Raw genomic sequence first — 18,013 nt, 5'->3', positions numbered from 1 at the left:
AGTCACATGGCTAGTAAATAGCCCCGTCAGGATTTGAACCTTGGTCTGTGTGGCCCATAAGCCTGGGATCATCCCCCGGAGATGCTGTTCCGGGAAGATGGGCCACGAAAGGGGCTTGGCATGGGGCCAGCCCACAGGAGGGTGATTCCAAAGGGTTGATTTTCTTTTCCTCTCCCTCAACAGCCACAGTGCAGGTGTGGGTCACAGCAGGCCCAGGCTAATTCACCAACCATCTGGTACTTTCTTGTGTCTAACGAATATTTCTTGAGCTCCTACTATGTGCCAGGCACTATTCTAGGCGGTGAGGACTCAGTGAAGAAAAAAGAACTCCCTGTATATACTCATGAGAAAGACAATAGAGAAGTAGAATACACAGGGTGTTGGGAGATGAAAGGGCTGTGGAGAGAACATAGCAAAACAGGATAGGTCTGGGGGGCTATGAACGAGGGGAGAGAAAATATTGCAAAAAAAAAATTTTTTTTTAACATTCATTTTTTTTTTGAGAGAGAGCGTGAGCAGGGGAGGGGCAGAGAGAGAGGCAGACACAGATTCTGAAGCAGGCTCCAGGCTCTGAGCCGTCAGCACAGAGCCTGACGTGGGGCTTGAACTCACAAGCCGTGAGATCATGACCCAAGCTGAAGTTGGACGCTTAACCGACTGAGCCACCCAGGTGCCCCCTCAAACATTGCAATTTAAAAAAAAAATGTTTATTATTTTGAGAGAGAAAACACAGATGTGTGCAAACAGAGGAGGGGCAGAGAGAGAAAGAGGGAGAGAGAATCCCAAGCAGGCTCCACACTCTCAGCACAGAGCCCGACGCAGGGCTTGAACTCCCGAACCGTGAGATCATGAGGTCATGATCTGAAATCAAGGGACGCTTACGTGACTGAGCCACTCAGGTGCCCTGACGTCGCAGTTTTTAAAAAGTGGCCTGGGAATGCCTCCTAGAGAACATGACATTTGTGTCAAGAAATGAAGGAGGTGAGGGGGCGAGACATGCAGACCCCTAGGGAAAGGTCCAGGCAGGAACAGCACGTGCAAAGGTCCTGAGGTAGGTGTGCACCTGGACTGGCCAGAAGCCCAGTGGGTCTGGAGCAGAGGGAACAAGGGGAGAGTAGTAGGAGGTGGGGTTGGGGCCTGTGTTCTGAGGGAGACGGGGACTCCGTCAGAGGAAGGATGAGACGTGAGTGGCCTTGTGTCCAGCCTGATGGAAGCGGTGGCTGGAGAAGGCCCTCTGTCCACAGCTGGCCGGGAGAAGGGCGGCAATACAGACTGCTGAGTGAGATGGGGTGCGGTGGACTACAGCAGGAGAGATACGCTTGGAGGCCTCCTGTGGCCCAGACGAGGCCCAGAGACCTGGGTTCCACTGGCTCTGTGGCTGAGCTGCTAGATCCTTCCATGCCTTTTGTGCTCAGCGATCAACTGGGAATAACTATCCTAGCGCCGGCGTGAGGAGCAAAGGAACTGAGCCACCCACCGTAGGTGCCCCGGAGACCGGGAGGGGGGCAGCAGGGAAGGCTTTGTGGCGGAGGGGACCCTTCCTCGAGCCGAGCCTTGACGTCCAAACGGCATGAAGCTTGGCCAGAGGAACCTGGGTGACGACGGGGAGGATGGGGGAGAGCACGCAGGAGGAGGTGCATACGGCGGCGAGAGGACACGCCGGGAGGCTGGCGAGCGGGAGCCCCGAAAATAACGGGTGTTGAAGGGGCTCAGCCGACAGTCTCCGGGGAGTGGGGAGGCTGGGACGGCCCCTCCCTTCCACGGGGCGTGGAGGGTAGGTTGTCGCCCCCACCCCCGCTAGAGCAGCTGGCCGGGCCGGGGGCTGTCCCTTCCGCGGTGCCTGTGTCGTTTCCAGCCGCCTCGGGGGCTCCCCAGGGCCGGCCCCGCCCCTCGGGCTGCGCTGGAGGCAGGGGCGGGGCCTGGCCCGAGCGCCGGGGCGGGAGCGCGGCGGGAGCAGGTGGAGTGGCCGCGGCGGCGGCGCTGCCATGGCTCCGCGGCCCGGCCCAGAGCACCAGCCCCCACCTCGGCCCTCCTCGCCTGCCCCTGGGGCCCACCAGACTTTGGCCTTTGCCGGCGCCCCAGCCTAACCAGCCTCCCCTCGCTGTCCGGTTGGGATTTGGGGGCTGAGCCGTCTGGGGTCCCGGGGCCAATGCAGTGCCGCCTCCTCCGGGGCCTGGCGGGAGCCTTCCTCACCCTTCTGTGCACGGGGCTCCTCTCCCTGCGGTACCACTCGAGCCTGTCCCCCGACGGCGCGCGGGAGGCCCCCGCGCTGGGCCCGCCAAGCCCTCTGTCCCCTGAGCTGCAGTTGCGCGATGTCTTCATCACGGTCAAGACGACCCGAGCCTTCCACCACTCGCGCCTGGAGCTGCTGCTGGACACGTGGGTCTCCAGGACCAGGGAACAGGTGACAAGTGGGCAACTGTAGGCCCCCAGAGTGGCCCCTGACCTGAGGGACTCGTGGAAGCCTTTCCATTGGGCTGGGGTCCCCGGCAGCCTCCAGGGAGAAGCTGCCTGCCCACCTGCCCTGTCTGGACTCCACTCCCGGCTCCTCCTTCCTCCCAGGATCAAGGGCTCCTGCGGCCCCTGCCTGTGCCCCTCACTGGCTCTGGAACCAGGTGGTCCTCATGCCCACTCCTCAGTCCCTCCTGGGGCGGGGTGGGGGGTGTCCCTCTGTTCCCTGGCTGTTCTAGCACAGGCTTTGCTCCTGCCCACCTTGGCCCAGACCCCCGATGGGGACAATGCGGGGGCGGGGTGGGGGTGGGGTGTTGGGCGGCTGGGGTAGAGGCCTCTGAGAGTCCTGACTCTGACATGTGCCCAGGACAGGCTGCATCTAGTCTAGGCCCCGGGTGCTGTCCTACCGCCCTGGCTGGGAGAGTGGAGGACAGGGGCTGAGCTGCCGAGGACACGGGAAGGTCTAGGTGGGGCCTGTTTGGGAGGGAGAGGGGCGGGGGGCATCCTTTCAGAATTGCCGACGACCCCTGTCCCCTTGCCTCTGCTGCCCAGGGTGTGTCCAGGGCAGCGGGCCCTCATCTCCTGTGCTCCTTTCCTGTGGGGCAGTTTCTGAGGGAGGGAGGGAGGGAGGGAGGGAGGGAGGGAGGGAGGGAGGGAGGGAGGTGTGCTGTGGGGGTGGTGGTTGAGGCTGCCGTTGGGGAGAGGTCAGAGTGGGGGCCAGCTGTGGGATCTTGTGTGTGTGTGTGTGTGTGTGTGTGTGTGTGTGTGTGTGACGGGGGCATGTGGCTTATGTCTTTCCGGGCACAAGCTGAGTCCCTTCTGGCTCTTGCCCTCCCCAGACCCGGTGCCCTCCCCAAGCAAGGTCAGTGATTTGGGGTTGTTGGGGAACCATCTCTGGGAGAGGTGGAGGGGCACGTTTACACACACACACACACACACACACACACACACACACACAGACACTGTCCCTACGGCGGGCGGATGGCTCAGTGGGAGGAAGTGACTGAGCCTTGGGAGGGGGTTGGGGGCTCCCGGGACACTGAAGAGCCGGGAAGGTGATGTCTGCAAGAGCCCAGGGCCTTCTGGGGAGAGGGCACCCCCACCCCTGACTTCCTGGCCGTGATGTCCTGGCACCCTATTTAAGCCTTTCTCCGCTGGGACCCCAGCACCCAGGTTCTTCCCTGGGGCGCCCCCATACACAGCTTCTCCTCTTGGGGAGAGTCTGGTTCCTCCTGCGGAAGCCGCTGAGCCTGGCCCTCTCCGCAGACCTTCCTGTTTATGATGCTGTGTCTGTGTGTACCCGGGAGCGTGCCTCACGTGGTCTGAGGCCCTTTCCTGCCTTGTCTTGATCGCCATGGTGGTGCCCTTGCCCCGGATGAGGAAACTGAGGCCAGAGGGAGGAAGTGCTTGTCCGCAGCACCCTGAAGGCCTGGGGGCGCAGAGCCCTGGTCCCACCTCCCGGTTGGGACCCTTCCTTCTCGGTTGAGACCCGGGATCTCAGAGCTGCCTGGTCACTGGGCCCCAGGAGAGGGTCCTTGGGTGCCCAGCCTGGGTGGCTGGCCCTGGCAGGACCAGGTCTGCAAAGAGAGGAAGCAGCTGCCCACTCCCTGCCTCGAGCTCAATCCCAGATGCCAACTAGGCAGCCAGAGGGAGTACCTGCCGGGTAGCTCGGCAGCCAAGGGGCCGCACATGCCTCACTCCGTTTAACCCTCACAACAGCCCCCGAGGGGCAGGCACTGAGGGTCCTGTTTTATAGGCCAGGAAGCTGAGCACAGTTAAACAGAGGTAGGAGATGAGTTCACTCAGTTGCACACTCCCACCTTCCGCCCCCAGCACGAGGGGCAGAGGCTAGAAACCTCGTCCTTTGAGGCAGAGTTGAAAAAAGGCAGGATGCTCAAATTGAGGAAGAGGAAGGGAGACCGGGGGACACCCTGCCATCCCACTGCCTCTGGGTCCTCTTTGTCTCCACCCTTTGAGCCCTTTGGCTTATCCGTCTCTGTGATCTTGGCCAAGGCTCTCTCCCTCTCAGGCCTCAGTTTCCCCGTCTGCACAGGAACAGGAGGGTCTCGGAGCCTCTCTCAGCTCTGCCAGCAGGAGCAGGCCTGAGCTGGTTAACTCTCCAGGGCTGGGCGCCCGCCCCAGCTGGTTAAGGGCGGCCGGGTGGCAGGTGGGCCTTTGTGGCAGCTCGCGTGCGGCCTTTGTCCCGGGGAGAGGGGGTGGGCTGGGGGAGGCCCTTTTTTGTGATCCATGGGGAGCCTTTCCCTTCCCCACAGTCCCCTCGAGGGCGGTGGGTGGGGGTGGGGGGAGCGCTGTGGGCCCCACATCTCCCCTCCCCTGCAGCAGATGGCCCCCAGCCGCCCCCGCCCCTGACCCCAGCAGGCTGACTGTCCTTTTGTTTTCCTGTGAGGTTTTAACCATTGTCAGAGTCTCTTCCTTAAACAAATTAAATGCAACCCTTGGCCCAGAGGAAACTCTGCCCACTGCTCTGTGCCAATCTCCGGGTTCCCAGGGACGGGAACACGGGCCTCATGCGCCCCGCCCAGCCCCCCGGCCCTGCTGCGGGACCCTCTCCGTCCCCCTCCCCCCACCGATTCCGGCTTATTCATCCATCGGCAAACATCCCTGACCCATTTGGCCCATGCTCCCAACTCGAGAGAGTTCCACTATCTGGTGGAAAGTTTGCCAAGGAGCAGGGCAAGAAAAGCCTGATTTATTTTACTGGCTCTCTGGGGGCTGTGTGGAAAACAGGCTCCCGGTGGGGGCAGGACCGAGCAGGGAGACCAGGGGAAAGGTGACTGCAGCCAAGCAGGCAGGAGTGGGCTGGGCCGCTGGGTGGCCGTGGAGGCTGGTGAGGAGAGGTCGCATCCTGGGTCATTTGTAGGTTGGGTGAGCAGAGTTTGCTGACACGACTGGATGTGGGGTGTGAAGGAAAGAGAGGAGGCATGGTGACCCCAAGGTGCTGGGTCCCAGCCAGATGGGGAGGGCCCAGAGGAACACAGGTGGGCGGGGGGGGGGCCTCCGGCACTGAGTGTGAGGCACCTGCTAGCCCCCCCCCCCACCCCCCGGAGCCAAGAGGCTCGATAGCATCCCCGAGGCAGCGGATGGGATAGAGAAGGGGACCAGCACCGACACTTTCTGCGAGGATATCCAGGGACCTACAGTGTCAGCTAAATCTGAAAAGGTGGGGGACAGACCCGAGGGAGAAGGGCTCAGAAGGTGGATGCCACCCGGGAGAAGCCTCCGGGAGAAGGTGGCTCCCGGAGGTGAGCCAGTGCCGGGACAGGGGGGCGTAAATCAGACCAGGCCCGTGCCCTTCAGCGTGTCACTGTCTGGAGGGAGAGACCAAAGGGTAGATTTCCATAGCCCAGGGGCTGCTGTTACCATAAGGAGGGACAGGAGGCTGAGGGGCACATGGGAGGGGTGTCGGGCAAGAAGAGGGCACAGTATATGCAAAGGCTCAGAAGGGTGTGCGTGTATGTGGCACATTTGGGGAACTGAAAGGCCTTTGAATTTAAGAGAAGAGGTGGGGCAGGAAGTGGTGAGATAGGCTGCATCAGGCACAGGGACTGGGCGGCCCCTCATGGCCGCACTTAGGACACTGGCCTTCGTCCCAGGGGCAGTAGGGAGCCACAGAAGATACCAGGTAGGGTGGTGGGTAGGGGGTATTATCTGGTTTTGGTCCTGACAGGAAAAGAGATCTGAAGGTCTTGCAATAATCCATTGAAAGATAATAGTGGCTCAGAACAAGGGCCATGGGTCTTGGGGAGATAGGACTGGTTCCCTCCTGCCTCTTCCTGTGCCCAACCCCTGGCTTCTGGCCTCCTGTGCCTCAGTTCCCCCCGGAGATAAGAAGCTGAGCCTGACTTCATTGCCAACTCTTTCTCGTTCTTTCTCACGCTATTTCACTTTGCCCTCACAGCTACCGCTACCCCCCATTTTCCGGCTGGGTAAACTGAGGCTCAAAGCAGGCGCTGATCTGATCTGAAGGGCTGGTTCCTGGAAAGCAGGGAGGTGTTTGTGGCTGAGCGGGGAGGGGCGTTGCGGTCAGAGGCCCTAAGTCTGGAGGGAGGGTAGGGCTAGCGTGGCCAGAGTGACAGATGGGGGAGTCGAGGCCCTTTAAACGGGTGAGATGCTTTCTCCTTGGTCCTCACTTGGAAAGAGTTCAAAGTTGTCAGGACCCTGGGCAGGGCCACCTAAGCGTCAGAGGAGGCCCTCGCTGTGCTGGGCGGGTGAGGGGACCCGCTGGAGCAGGGAGAGGCGCTCGTGCTCTGCTCCGTGTGGAATGGGGGTCAGACCAGTCCCCGGCCGCCGGTCTCTGTCTTGCCATCAGCTGCCCGTGGAGGGTTTGTCTCTGCAGCTCATTCGGTTTGTGTTCAGTTTCTTTGGGGGTTGAGCGGCTTCTACCTGCCTGGGAGGTGGGGAGGAGAGGTCCAAGGCCTGTGGGCTCGAATCCCAGCTCAGCAGTCGCCAACTGTCCGACCTTAGTCTGTCACTTAGCCTCAGTTTCGCCATCTGCGAGGGAGACAGATCACGAGACCTGTCTTGAGGTTAAGTGAGGTCCTCAGGGACCAGGAGCATGCAAGCTGCTGGTGGGGCGCCTCTCCAGTCTGGGAGAGAGCTGGACTGGACCACGATGTAAAATTTCCGAGCTGCGCTAGGGCCCTGTGCCCGCCCAGAGAGCTTCCGTGGCTCTGAAAGCCGTGACCGTCTCCCCAAGCAGTGCGGTGTCCCCGTGCGTGGGTCTGTCTCCTGTCAAAGCGTCTAGGGTTGTGTACGTGTGGTTAGGGAGGGGCCACGTGGGACTGCAGTGTGTGCATGTGTGTGAGATAAAAGACGGTGTGACTCCGCTAGGGTCCCCGTGGGTGCTGGTGTGCACCATGAAGTCGTGTGGCTTTGACAGCTGGGTTGTGTGTGTTGGGGAGGGGGGGGCGTAGCCGAGAAAGTCATGTTGTCTCAAAGGCGCGTGTGACGGTGGGAGGGGGTGTGTCTGTCACTGATGGAGGACAGAGGTGTGGACAGGTGTTTTAGCAGGGGCTTGGCTGTGAGCGACCCCCGGGGCCTGCCCTTGGCTGACTCTAGTCCTGACTCCCCTTTCTCCTTCTTAGACCTTTGTCTTCACCGACAGCCCAGATGAAGGCCTCCAGGAGAGACTGGGTAATTCTGGGTGGGGTGGGGGCCCCTCAGCTGTTACCAGGGAAAGGTGGGGTGGCTGTCCCCTGGCCCGGGGCCCTCAGGAAACAGGGCTGCCCACCCTTAGCATGTGGGGATCCCCCTTTGCCCAGGATGAGGGGCAGGCTTCTTTGCTGGAGACGGGTATGGGTTTGGGGAGGGTCAGCTCTGCCGGGCCTCAGTTTCCCCGTGTGTAGAATGAGAATGCTCCAGGCTGTCTGAGGTCTTGCTCTGTATTCTCACAGTGTGCGGGGCTGTGGGAAGGACCTGGGCAGGGTCTTCTGACTCGTCCCCACTTCTCCAGGGTCCCACCTCGTGGTCACCAACTGCTCCGCTGAGCACAGCCACCCCGCCCTGTCCTGCAAGATGGCTGCTGAGTTCGACACCTTCTTGGCCAGCGGGCTGAGGTGAGTGTGCCTGGGTCTCTGGGGACAGGTGTGGCCTGTGCCTCAGGCTGGTTCCTGAATAGGGTTTTGTGTCAAGAAAGTGAGGTTTGGCTGGGTCTTGTGAATCTCATCCCTCCTGGGGTCTGTCTCTGGGCAGACTGTCTGGGTTCAAGTCATGCCATTTACCGGCTGTGGGATCTTGGGCAAGTGTCTTAACCTTGCTGAGTCTTGGTCCCCACGTGTTAAGTGGGGACACTTTTCTCCGGAGCTCACATGAGATGCTGTCTGGCTCAGACCGTGTGCCTTAAATGTCAGCTACTCTCCCTGATTTTGTTGACTTATTATGGGGGGGGGGGGCTCAAGGGGAGCCTGGTTGGCCAGCAGCCCTTGGGAACCCTCCTCCAAGCTTAGCATCCCCCCCTTGGATCCCCACAGGTGGTTCTGCCACGTGGATGACGACAACTATGTGAACCCAAGGGCACTGCTGAAGCTGCTAAAAACCTTCCCACAGACCCGCGACGTCTACCTAGGCCGGCCCAGCCTGAACCGGCCTATCCGCGCTTCGGAGCCCCGGCCGCACAACCGCACGGTGGGTCCCTCCCTTCCTCCTTGTGCAGCGGAGGCCACGGGTGTGGGCTGTGGCCAGGCCGGGGGGCAGGGGATGGGGCAGGCAGGGGCAGGGCTCGGAGCCCCTGGTATCGTCATGTAGTTGTATATCAGCCGTTCAAGTGCCCAGCGCTGCTGGGCCAGCTGGCCGATTGCGCTGCCCGCAGCCCCTGAGCCCCTCCCCTGCGCACCCCTCCTGTCTACAGACTAAAGAGGTGACACCTGGCCCAACGGGGTCCCCAGCTTCAGCTCCAGACCTAGATGGGCACTAACGAGGGCTGTCAGATTTAGGGAAAAAAAACGAAGCCCCGAACCAGGATGAAAGTTGCATTTGACTTTCAGATAAATAGGGACGCATTTTTTTAGTGGAAGCGCGTAGCATGGTTCTCTCCGGGTCCCCAGGCCCCGCCAGGCCCCTAGGGGGCTCCCTTGGCCCCAGGGAAAAGGCTAGTGAGAGGGTCCCCCTCCCTGGAGGCAGCGTGTGGAGCAGGAGCCCCAGGCTGTAGGGCTCTCTGCCTCCCCAGCTCACCATCTGCTTCATCAGGGAAACCAAGAGCAGGAAACACAAAACCTTAATTATCAGCGGCTAATGGGGCCTCTGAGCCCTAATTAAATCCTCCCGGGCCCTGGGGGTGTGTGTGTGTGTGAGAGTCGGCTCCAGGTGAGCCGAGGGGTGCCCCAGGAGGCCCCCGCACCACCACACGCTTGGATGGAGGGGTTGAGAACTCTGCTCTGGAGCCCGACTCTCTGGGTTCACGGGCCACCTGTGCCGCCTCCTGGTTTCGTGACCTTCGTTGAAGTCATCCCGCCTTCCAGTGCCTCAGTTTCCTCACCGGTGAAATGGGCGATCAGCGTCCCCACCTGACAGGGCGGTTGTGAGCAAGATAAGAAACAATTTAGCGAGGTCACCTATCCAAGTGCTTGGGATGGGACCCGACATGTGATGACACTAGTAAGTGTTAGCGATCGGTACCCAAGCCAGCTCGGCCTTCCTCCCTGAGCCTCATGCTTCCTGAGCAGGTTCAGTACTGCTCGGCCCGCCCAGGCCCGACTCCTGGACGTGCACGAATATTCTTCTTGCACAGACTCCTAGGCGGGATTCCCTAGACTCCGCCCCAAAGTGTCCCAGCCTGTTCGGATTCTGGGGTACCTTCTGGGTTGTGGGGGGGGGGAGGGCAGCAGAATCGGGCAAGAGCTCCGGCTTGGGCTCAGTCCCAGCTCTGGGACCTCGGTTCTCTGCACCTCACTTCTCTGTACCTCGTCAGCTCATCTGCAGCACAGGACCCCATATATCCGCGCGCAGGGTTAAGGCACGTATACTTTACTTTAATTGTTGTTGTTACTTTAATTATCTGGGAGCAGAAGCCCTGAGCCCACAGTTCACTAAACAAGCATCAATTGGACACCTACTGTGTGCCAGGTCCTTAAGAACCTGTTTACCCTGCTTTATCTAAGAGGGCGGCATTTCCAGAAGTAGCTCATTGAGGTGGTCAGGAGGAGGACACAGGGCCAGGAGAACCCTTGGGTTTCACAACCGGGGCAGATACACTCACAGGTGACAAATCTGCGATCCAGAGGGGAGCAGTGACTTTCTCAAGGTTACACGGCTGTGGCTGTGCGGTGGAGGAGGCCGAGGCCCCAGACGCAGGCTTCCCGACTTCCTGCCCGGGGTTCTCACTGCTGCATCAAGAGGGATAACCCCCACCCAATGCCGCATGCATCAATTAAGCACCAACTGTGTACTCGGGAGAGGGTAACCTCAGGGAACTTGTTAGTCACGAGCGGGTGTAGCCGAGAGGGTATGGTGTTTGCTTCACAAATCCCCACGGAGGAGGGGGGGCAGAGAGTGGTTTACACCCCAAAGGTACACTCATGATTCCTGAGATGGCGATGTCAAGGGGTTTGCTGGCCTCGGGGGCTCGCGGGCCCGTCTGTCCTTCTCTCCTTCCTCCACGGGAGGCCCCCTTCTCGTGCAGAAAAGCTTTCTCCCTCCCAGGAGCTGTAAGTGGCGAGGCCAGTGCCCCTGGCCGGTGATCGGTGATCGTGGTGTCGGGACTATCGCTCCCAAGCCTGGAGCCATGCTGGTTGGGGGTGAGGGGTGGTCTGGCCGTTGCCCCCACCCCCCAGGCTCACCCTGAACCTTGGCCCTCCCCTACCTCTCCCCCCAGAGGCTGGTACAGTTCTGGTTTGCCACTGGGGGCGCTGGCTTTTGCATCAACCGCAAACTGGCTTTGAAGATGGCCCCGTGGGCCAGGTAAGCAAAGCCCCAAGGTGGGGTGGGGGGGGGGAGAGGGGGCAGGGGGAGGGGAGGGCCTGGTGCGGGCGGCCTTCGCAGCAGGAAGGGCTCGGGAGTGAGCCCCTGAGGAACTGTCTGGCATTCATGCTGTGTCACAGAGTTACACAGTTAGTGGTGAGCAAGCCACCTGCCTTCCTGCCCTCAGGGATACACTGCCTAGGGCACTGTGCCACTCACAGGCGAGTTGTGTCATCTCTGGGAGCCTCCGTGCCCCCCTCTGTTAAAACCTAATAATATAATAGCTAAGGGCTATTGTGGGGGCTAAATGGGGAAATGTTTGGGTCGGCACCTGGTCTGAGCCAGGCAAATATTAAGTCCCACGTGCAGCCCTCTTCTTCCGGGTAAACGTCACAGGGGAGGTGAAGGCCAAGTTTAGGGGCATTCAGAGGAAGGAAGATGTAGGGCCTTCTGCCTGGAGACGGGAGGAGGGCTTCCTGGAAGAGGTGGTGTTTGGACTGGGATAGCCCTAGAGGCCCCCAGAGTGGGGTGGGAGTACTGGTTTTCTGGAGAGCAAGCGGCAAAGGCCTGGCCTCTCGAGGTCTGCTTGGAGAGGCTGCTGAGAGAGGCTCTGAGCCAGGCCTGTGCTTCCCCAAGAGTAATCACAGCCCCTGGGAGGAAGGTGTGTTAGCCTCCTTTCCACAGCTGAGGAGACTGAGGCTCTGAGAGGCCGAATAAGTGACTAGTCCAAGGTCACTCAGCTGCTGGCTCTGGCTCCAAGGTCTGCACAACCCTGGCCTGCTCTGATCTGGATGGGCGGGGTCAGAGCGGTCCTCCAAGTGCGGGGGGGGGGGGCGGTGGGGGGAACTCAGGTCCCGGTTAGAGGTGGTAATGCTGTCCTCGGGCATGCCGACGGCAGATATGTACTCGTGACCAGGGGACATCCCTGTGCCTGGTGCCCCCATCTGGGCTTCTGCCCACCTTTACGGGGTATTTGCGTGAATTGGGAAAGGTACCCCCTCCGGGCAGGTGCAACCCTCGGGCACGGGCTGGGATGGGGAGGGAAGGCGGGGCTTCTGCACCCACTGGGCCCCCTGTGCAGCGGGGCAGGCTGGCCCCCGGGGGAGCTCGTGGGATATGCAGTCAGGTGGTGCCCTTAACCTGGGACACCGCTCCTCCCCTCCTCGACGTCTGGCTGACTCCAGAACACCCTGTGCGACTCCGTTTAAAGACTGCCACTGTCAGAGTGAGATAAACCGCCACCTCCTCTGGGAAGCCCACCTTACCCTCCCGGTGTCTCCCAGGCCTCATGCTTCCCTCTTAGTGCCAGTCTTAGTCTGAAACGACCCGTCCCCCCGTCTCCCTTCAGAAGAGGGCATCAAGTATTTCTTTCCCATCTCTGTATCCGCAGCCCTAGCATGGCACCTGGCACCAGCTAGATCCTTAAGCTCAACAAAGAATGAATGAATGAGTGAATGCATATAAAGAAAAGAAGGGATACATTTAGAAGGGGCTGCTTCTTACCACTCTTCCTCTTAATCTACACAATGGCCTAGTGAGGGCAGGGCCGTTATCACGCCCATTTCACAGAAGAGGACACTGAGGCTCCCCAGGTTGGTGGCTTGCCCAGGGTCACCCAGTGTACAGGAGGCAGATGGCCCTGGTGGAGGGAGGGCCTTCTGGGAGGCAGGGAGAGCTCTAGGTGCCGAGGGCCTGGGCCGGTGGCCACAGCACGGCTCTGTCTCTCAGTGGCTCCCGCTTCGTGGAAACAGCCGCGCTCATCCGGTTGCCCGACGACTGCACCGTGGGCTACATTGTCGAGTGCAAGCTGGGTGGCCACCTGCAGCCCAGCCCCCTCTTCCACTCCCACCTGGAGACCCTGCAGCTGCTGGGGGCCGCCCAGCTCCCAGAGCAGGTGAGCCGGCCTCGGGGCAGTGGGGGAAGTGTGCGGGTGGGGCTGTCCCCTACTGATGGGGAAACCGAGGCCCACGGTGACAAAGGACCCTCAGAAGGGCACACAGCGACTCCGCCCTGCCCACCTCCAACCCTCAAGGGTTAACGTTTGTGATGCTCCAAGTTCTTTGATCTGGTCCTTGAATGCCAGCTGGAAGGACCTGCACGGAGCAGAAGCAGCTTGCCTTCAGCTTCAGACCGCTCCCCTGGCTGCCCGCCCCCCCCTTGTCCCTCTGCCCCTTCTTCAAACTTCCATCCTCCCGCATCGCTCCGAAGGGGCCAGGCCTGCCCTTTGCAACGTTGCCTGTTGGTCGTCCCCCCTTCATCAGAGGTTGCCTGCCCGCAGCCCCCTGCTTTCTTTCTCACCCAGACGTGGCCGGGAAAGCCCCTGGGGTCCTCCGCCCAACAGCTCGAGTCAGAGTCCTTTGGTGGCAGCGGACAGAAACGCAACCCAGGCTGGTCAAACAAACAAGTACGCTTATGGGCTCGCGTCCCCGAGAAGCCGCGGTCTGGCTTGCCAGGCGGGGCTGAGTCTGTCTGCTCACGCTGTGCCCGCTGTCACCTGTCTTCCCGACACTGGGCTCACCCTCAGGCAGGCTCGCCCCTCATGCTGGCGGGGTGGCAGCCCCAGGGTTCCACCGCACCCGCCAGAGGAGAGCTCCCCCTTCCGCCCAGTCCCGGGGCTGGTGCTCGTCGGTTGGAAGGCCTGCTTGGGTCACACCTGTCTCCTACCAGGGCCAAGACTTAGTGTTGATTCTGCCAGCAGGGTTGGTCCCAATGGGACTGCAGGGCCTAAAGCCAGGAAGAGGGGGACAGATTTGGGACAACCGAAACCAGGTACCCTAACGGTTGGGATTTCCAGAATCCTTACTGTGCCAGGCACCAGGCCGGTGGCTTTATCTGCTGTAACTCTCTGGTTCCTTACAACGTTCACATGAGGAATGTTCACTGACATTCCCATTCTGTAGGTAGGGAAACTGAGGCCAGAGAGCTGAACTAACCATGGCACGGGGCATGAAGGGGATTTGAGCCCTGCCTGGATGGCCCCTAAGCCTACAGTCTTTAACCGCTGCGCTCTGCTGTCCCTCGACAAGGGGCATCATCTCATGTCCTCACTGTGAGCAGAGTGACCTGAAGCTCCTGGAGGAGAGGGAGGGCCATGGCCCCGCCGTGAGTCTCAGGAAACCTCTGTCCAGGCATGGGATTTTCTGGAACTCACTTCCCTTTTCGCGACTCAGTTTCCTAGTCTGTAGGCAAGGGACTCATTCCAGCCTCACAGGTAGGGGGGACTGTTGGGCACCCAAATGGAGTCCGGGCATGGCCGTGCCCTACAAGCTTGAAGAGCCTTGTGGAGTGGGGTGGGCTCCTCAGCGAAGCTCTCAGGGCTAAGGGTGGGGTTTCAGGTACAGAGGCAGGCTCTGCGTGCCCCTCATGATGTCTTATGTGCCTTCCCTGCTTCTGCGCAAACACTGCCCCCTTGTGGGGTCCCCTGAGGGACACCCGGCCAACCTGAACTTCCTGCCCCGCTTTTCTCTGCCCAGGTCACCCTCAGCTATGGCGTCTTTGAGGGGAAGCTCAATGTCATTAAGCTAGAAGGCCCCTTCTCCCCTGAGGAGGACCCTTCCAGGTGAGTCCGGGGGCCCAAAGCGTAGGATTGGAAGAGAGGGAGCTGAATCCAGGCGTCCAAAGATGGGAGAGCCCGAAGGGAAGGAGGGCCCTGGCGGCTGAGAGCAGAGAACCGGGAGCCGAGGGAATGCATTTCAGTCCCTGCTCTGCCCCAGGGTTGCTGTGTGACCTTGGGCAAATACCTTGCTTTCTCTGGGCCTCGGTCTCCCCATTTGTAACACAGGGAGGCAGTGTGTTGTGGATCTGAAGGGCTCTCCCCGTCCTGATCCTCTGGGATTCTTCAGAAGCCCCTGGAAGACTGAAATGTCTTCGCTGAGCAGAGGAGATGCTCTAATGGAAGAACTTCAGGCCCCGATGGGAAATTTTTATTTGAGCTTTTGTAGGCTCTTTGTTTCCTTGATACTCTTCCGTGGTTCTCTTTAGTGGGTAGATGGTTGGGAAGAGGCCTAAAATGCCCCCGAGGCACCTTCCGGTTCTGCTCTCAAACAGGCCACGGGAACATTAGGCCTGTGAGAGCACAGCCTGTGACTCGATGTGCTGGGAGGGCGGGCCTGCTCAAGGAAGCCGGTGTGGCTGACACGCAGAAGAAAGGGGAGAGAGTTGCTCAATGTGGTTGGTTGGAGATGGGGCAGAGGACTCCCCAAGGCCTTGTAGGCTTGGTCTGGACTTTGGCTTGACCTGAAATGGAACCCCTGGGGGAACCAGGCTGCCTGGCTCTGAACTCGTGCAGAGCGGTCTGCGTGGAGCAGAGGGCTCACAACCGTTCAAGGGCCCTGGGGCCAGGGCTGCATCGAACAAGCTGGCCATTACAAAGAGGCAGAGTTTGGCTCAACATAGGGAAAAAATTCAGATTTCTAAGATGAAGGGAGCAGCTGCCTTCTAATGGGGGTGGGCTCCTCATCAGTGAGGGTGTACGTGCTGTGGCTATGCTATCAAGAGGTTTGAGAATGGATGTTCAGTTCTCTCTAAGCCTGAAGATTCTAGAATCCAAAGGTTCCTGCCTAAAAGAGCGGGAGCTGACTGCGGGCTCAGGTACATGTGATCGGATAGTCTAGCCTCGGCTGGGGTCTCCTCATGGCATCTCTGGCCCTTGAAGTCTCTCTAAACGGTTGGTTTTCAGTAGGGGCCGCCCCCCGGGGACATCTGGCAATGTCTGGAGACATTACAAAAAACATTTTTTTAATGTTTATTTACTTTTGAGAGAGAGAGAGCAAGCATGAGCAGGGGAGGGGCAGAGAGAGAGAGGGAGACACGGAATCCGAAGCAGGCTCCAGGCTCTGAGCTGTCAGCATGGAGCCTGATGCGGGGCTTGAACTCATGAGTCTTGAGAGCATGACCTGAGCTGTAGTCGGACGCTTAACTGTCTGAGCCACCCAGGCACCCCAAGGAGACATTAAAAAAAAATTGTTTTCAATGTTTATTTATTTTTGAGAGAGACAGAGAGAGAGAGAACAGGGGAGGGGCAGAGAGAGAGAGGGAGACACGGAATCCGAAGTAGGTTCCAGGCTCTGAGCTGTCAACGCAGAGCTTGATGTGGGGCTCAAACACATAGACTGCGAGATCATGACCTGAGCTGAAGTCGGACGCTCAACCGACCGAGACACCCAGGCGCCCCTCCAAGGAGACAGTTTTGATTGTTATGAGTCAGGTGGATTCTACTGGCTTCTAGCGGGTAGAGCCCAGGGGTGCTGCAAAACATCCTACCATGCATAGACCGCCCCACAACAAAGAATTATCTGGCCCTAAATTTTAATAGTGCCGTGGTGGAGAAGTTCCTTTCCAAACCATCTCTGAGACATGTTACCCCCCCCCCCCCAGGAGCCCGTGGACTGAGCCTGGGGGTCAGGGTGACCATCTTGCCCATTTCTGGTCTCTCCACAGGTTTCGTTCCCTCCACTGTCTCCTCTACCCAGATACTCCTTGGTGCCCACAGCTGGTGGCCAGATGAACCCTGAACTGCTGGGCAAAGATTGGGCTGAGGCCTCTGGTTATCCTTCGCCTCCCCAGGCAGCCCTGGGGACCTGTGGCAAGTGCCCTTTGGTGGACAGTCCCTGGCATGGCCTCTGAGCGGTGGGCCAGCCCAGGGTTGGATGGTGGCTGGCAGTGAAGGCATGCTAGGCCCCCGGGAAGTGGATTGGACAGCCCGGGGAACAGGTGCATCAGGTGAGGGCCAGAGAGGCCCCAGGGACTGGGCTTCTGTGGGTCTTGAGTGGCTGGATTGAATAAGCATAGGGGGGGGAGTGGCCCTTGAGCTGGGCTGGGGCTCAGGGGTCCTAACCCTCTAGAGAATTACCTGGGCCCCTGGTGGGGTCTGGCCTTCCACCCCCAGCTCTGATCTCTGTCCTTCCCCCTGGGGCCAAGCACTGGGCCGGCCTACTCCCGGCTCCCTCGGCTGGATTCCCAGCCACGGAGGGGACCCAGGTGGAATAGTGGCAGAATCCAGGGTCTGTGGCAGATACGGGTGTTGCCGACCAGTCTCCAGCTCCTTGCTCCCACCCCTTGCTAACAGATCCCATTTTGTCTGGAGAATCAGCCTGCCCAGACTCAGATCCTGGTTCATGATGGACCCCCGCCGGTCGTGATGATCTTTTTGGTCATTCTCCCAGCCTCCCTTGCTCAGTCTATTAGTATGAACTAAACGAAGCCAATAGGGAGGCTTCTGGAGAGGCTTCTGGGGAAGACCAGGCCCGTATCCCCTCTTCCTGCTGTGAATGTGGATGCGATGTCTAGATCCGGAGTGGCTGCCTCGTTATCACGAAGGAAAGGCCAAGACAATCATGCACGCTTGTCCCTTTTGGCATCTGGTTCTGTAAGAAAATTAAACCCTTATTTGTTTAAACCTCTCTTGGTCTAGTTTTCCTGTTAGATCTGCAGCCACTGTGTTCCTGGCTGGGGTGGGGTCTTTGCTCTGCCTGTCACAGTGGGGATGGTGGTGTTGGTTTGGGCCCTGAGCTACATGTCTCTGCTCTGCCCTTGCCGGCTGCGTGACCTTGAGGAGCCCACTTGGTCTCTCTGGCCTGTTTGCCCACTTTATAGATAAGAAAAGGAATACCTTCTTCGTGGATTGATATCTGCGTGAAATGCACAGAGCCGGGTGCGGGGAAGAAAGGGCTCAGTGAACAGTGAACGGTGACCGTTACTAGTGTGTGCTTGGGTCACGGTCAGCCGGGGCGTGTGACGGTGTGCATGGGCGTGCGAGGGTGTGTGTGCGGCACGTCCCCTCTCTACACAGGTCTGCGCAGAAGGACACGTGTGTGCCATGAGGTGCTGGTGTGCCGGGGGCTGCTCCTTCTCTCTGCCCTCAGAGCCTGGGTTGGGGGTAGCCAGAGAATTGGGAGAGGCAGAGAGGAGACTCAGCTGAGGGAGTCAGCGTCTGGTGTCAGATAAAGGGACAGTTTGACAGCCACGGTAGGAGATAAATCAATGCGAGCACCCTTAGGATTGCAGGTCCCAAAGAGGTTGCATGAATGAACGAAAGTGATCACGGTGAAATTTCAGGAATGCCAGCGCAAAGGTTGGGGAGGCTTAAGGATGCGAGGCCTCTTCTCCCCACGCATCATTCCCGGTGATATCGGGCCACCATGGGGCT

The 18,013-nt window shown here is 59.7% G+C and overlaps 1 protein-coding gene across 2 annotated transcripts; it reads left to right on the top strand.

Moving 5' to 3' along the window:
- Positions 1 to 1,927: 1,927 nt before the first annotated feature.
- MFNG (MFNG O-fucosylpeptide 3-beta-N-acetylglucosaminyltransferase) lies at positions 1,928 to 17,267 on the top strand. 2 transcript variants are annotated; one of them, XR_006294508.1, is made up of 9 exons: positions 1,928 to 2,404; positions 7,557 to 7,605; positions 7,925 to 8,027; positions 8,442 to 8,595; positions 10,781 to 10,866; positions 12,595 to 12,760; positions 14,340 to 14,425; positions 16,306 to 16,587; positions 16,934 to 17,267. XR_006294508.1 is itself a non-coding variant. In XM_043562505.1 (8 exons), exons 1-8 carry the CDS (start codon positions 2,150 to 2,152, stop codon positions 16,370 to 16,372), a joined length of 966 nt encoding a protein of 321 aa, XP_043418440.1. In that variant the 5' UTR covers positions 1,928 to 2,149; the 3' UTR covers positions 16,373 to 17,267. The 2 variants fall into 2 exon arrangements, 1 of the variants encoding a protein (XP_043418440.1); XM_043562505.1 differs by having other exon boundaries at positions 16,306 to 17,267.
- The last annotated feature ends 746 nt before the right edge of the window (positions 17,268 to 18,013 follow it).

Source organism: Prionailurus bengalensis, chromosome B4 (genome assembly GCF_016509475.1).
Source record: "Prionailurus bengalensis isolate Pbe53 chromosome B4, Fcat_Pben_1.1_paternal_pri, whole genome shotgun sequence".
Taxonomy (NCBI): Eukaryota; Metazoa; Chordata; class Mammalia; order Carnivora; family Felidae; genus Prionailurus; species Prionailurus bengalensis.
The sequence above is the reverse complement of the archived record's forward strand: the minus strand, read 5'-3'. Positions and strand labels throughout refer to the sequence as shown.

Excerpts from the sequence above, each read along its gene's own strand:
- MFNG (XM_043562505.1), top strand. The coding sequence starts at position 2,150 with ATGCAGTGCCGCCTCCTCCGGGGCCTGGCGGGAGCCTTCCTCACCCTT. Across the intron at positions 2,405-7,556 it reads TCTCCAGGACCAGGGAACAG|ACCTTTGTCTTCACCGACAG; the intron begins GTGACAAGTGGG and ends TCTCCTTCTTAG. Across the intron at positions 14,426-16,305 it reads CCTGAGGAGGACCCTTCCAG|GTTTCGTTCCCTCCACTGTC; the intron begins GTGAGTCCGGGG and ends GTCTCTCCACAG.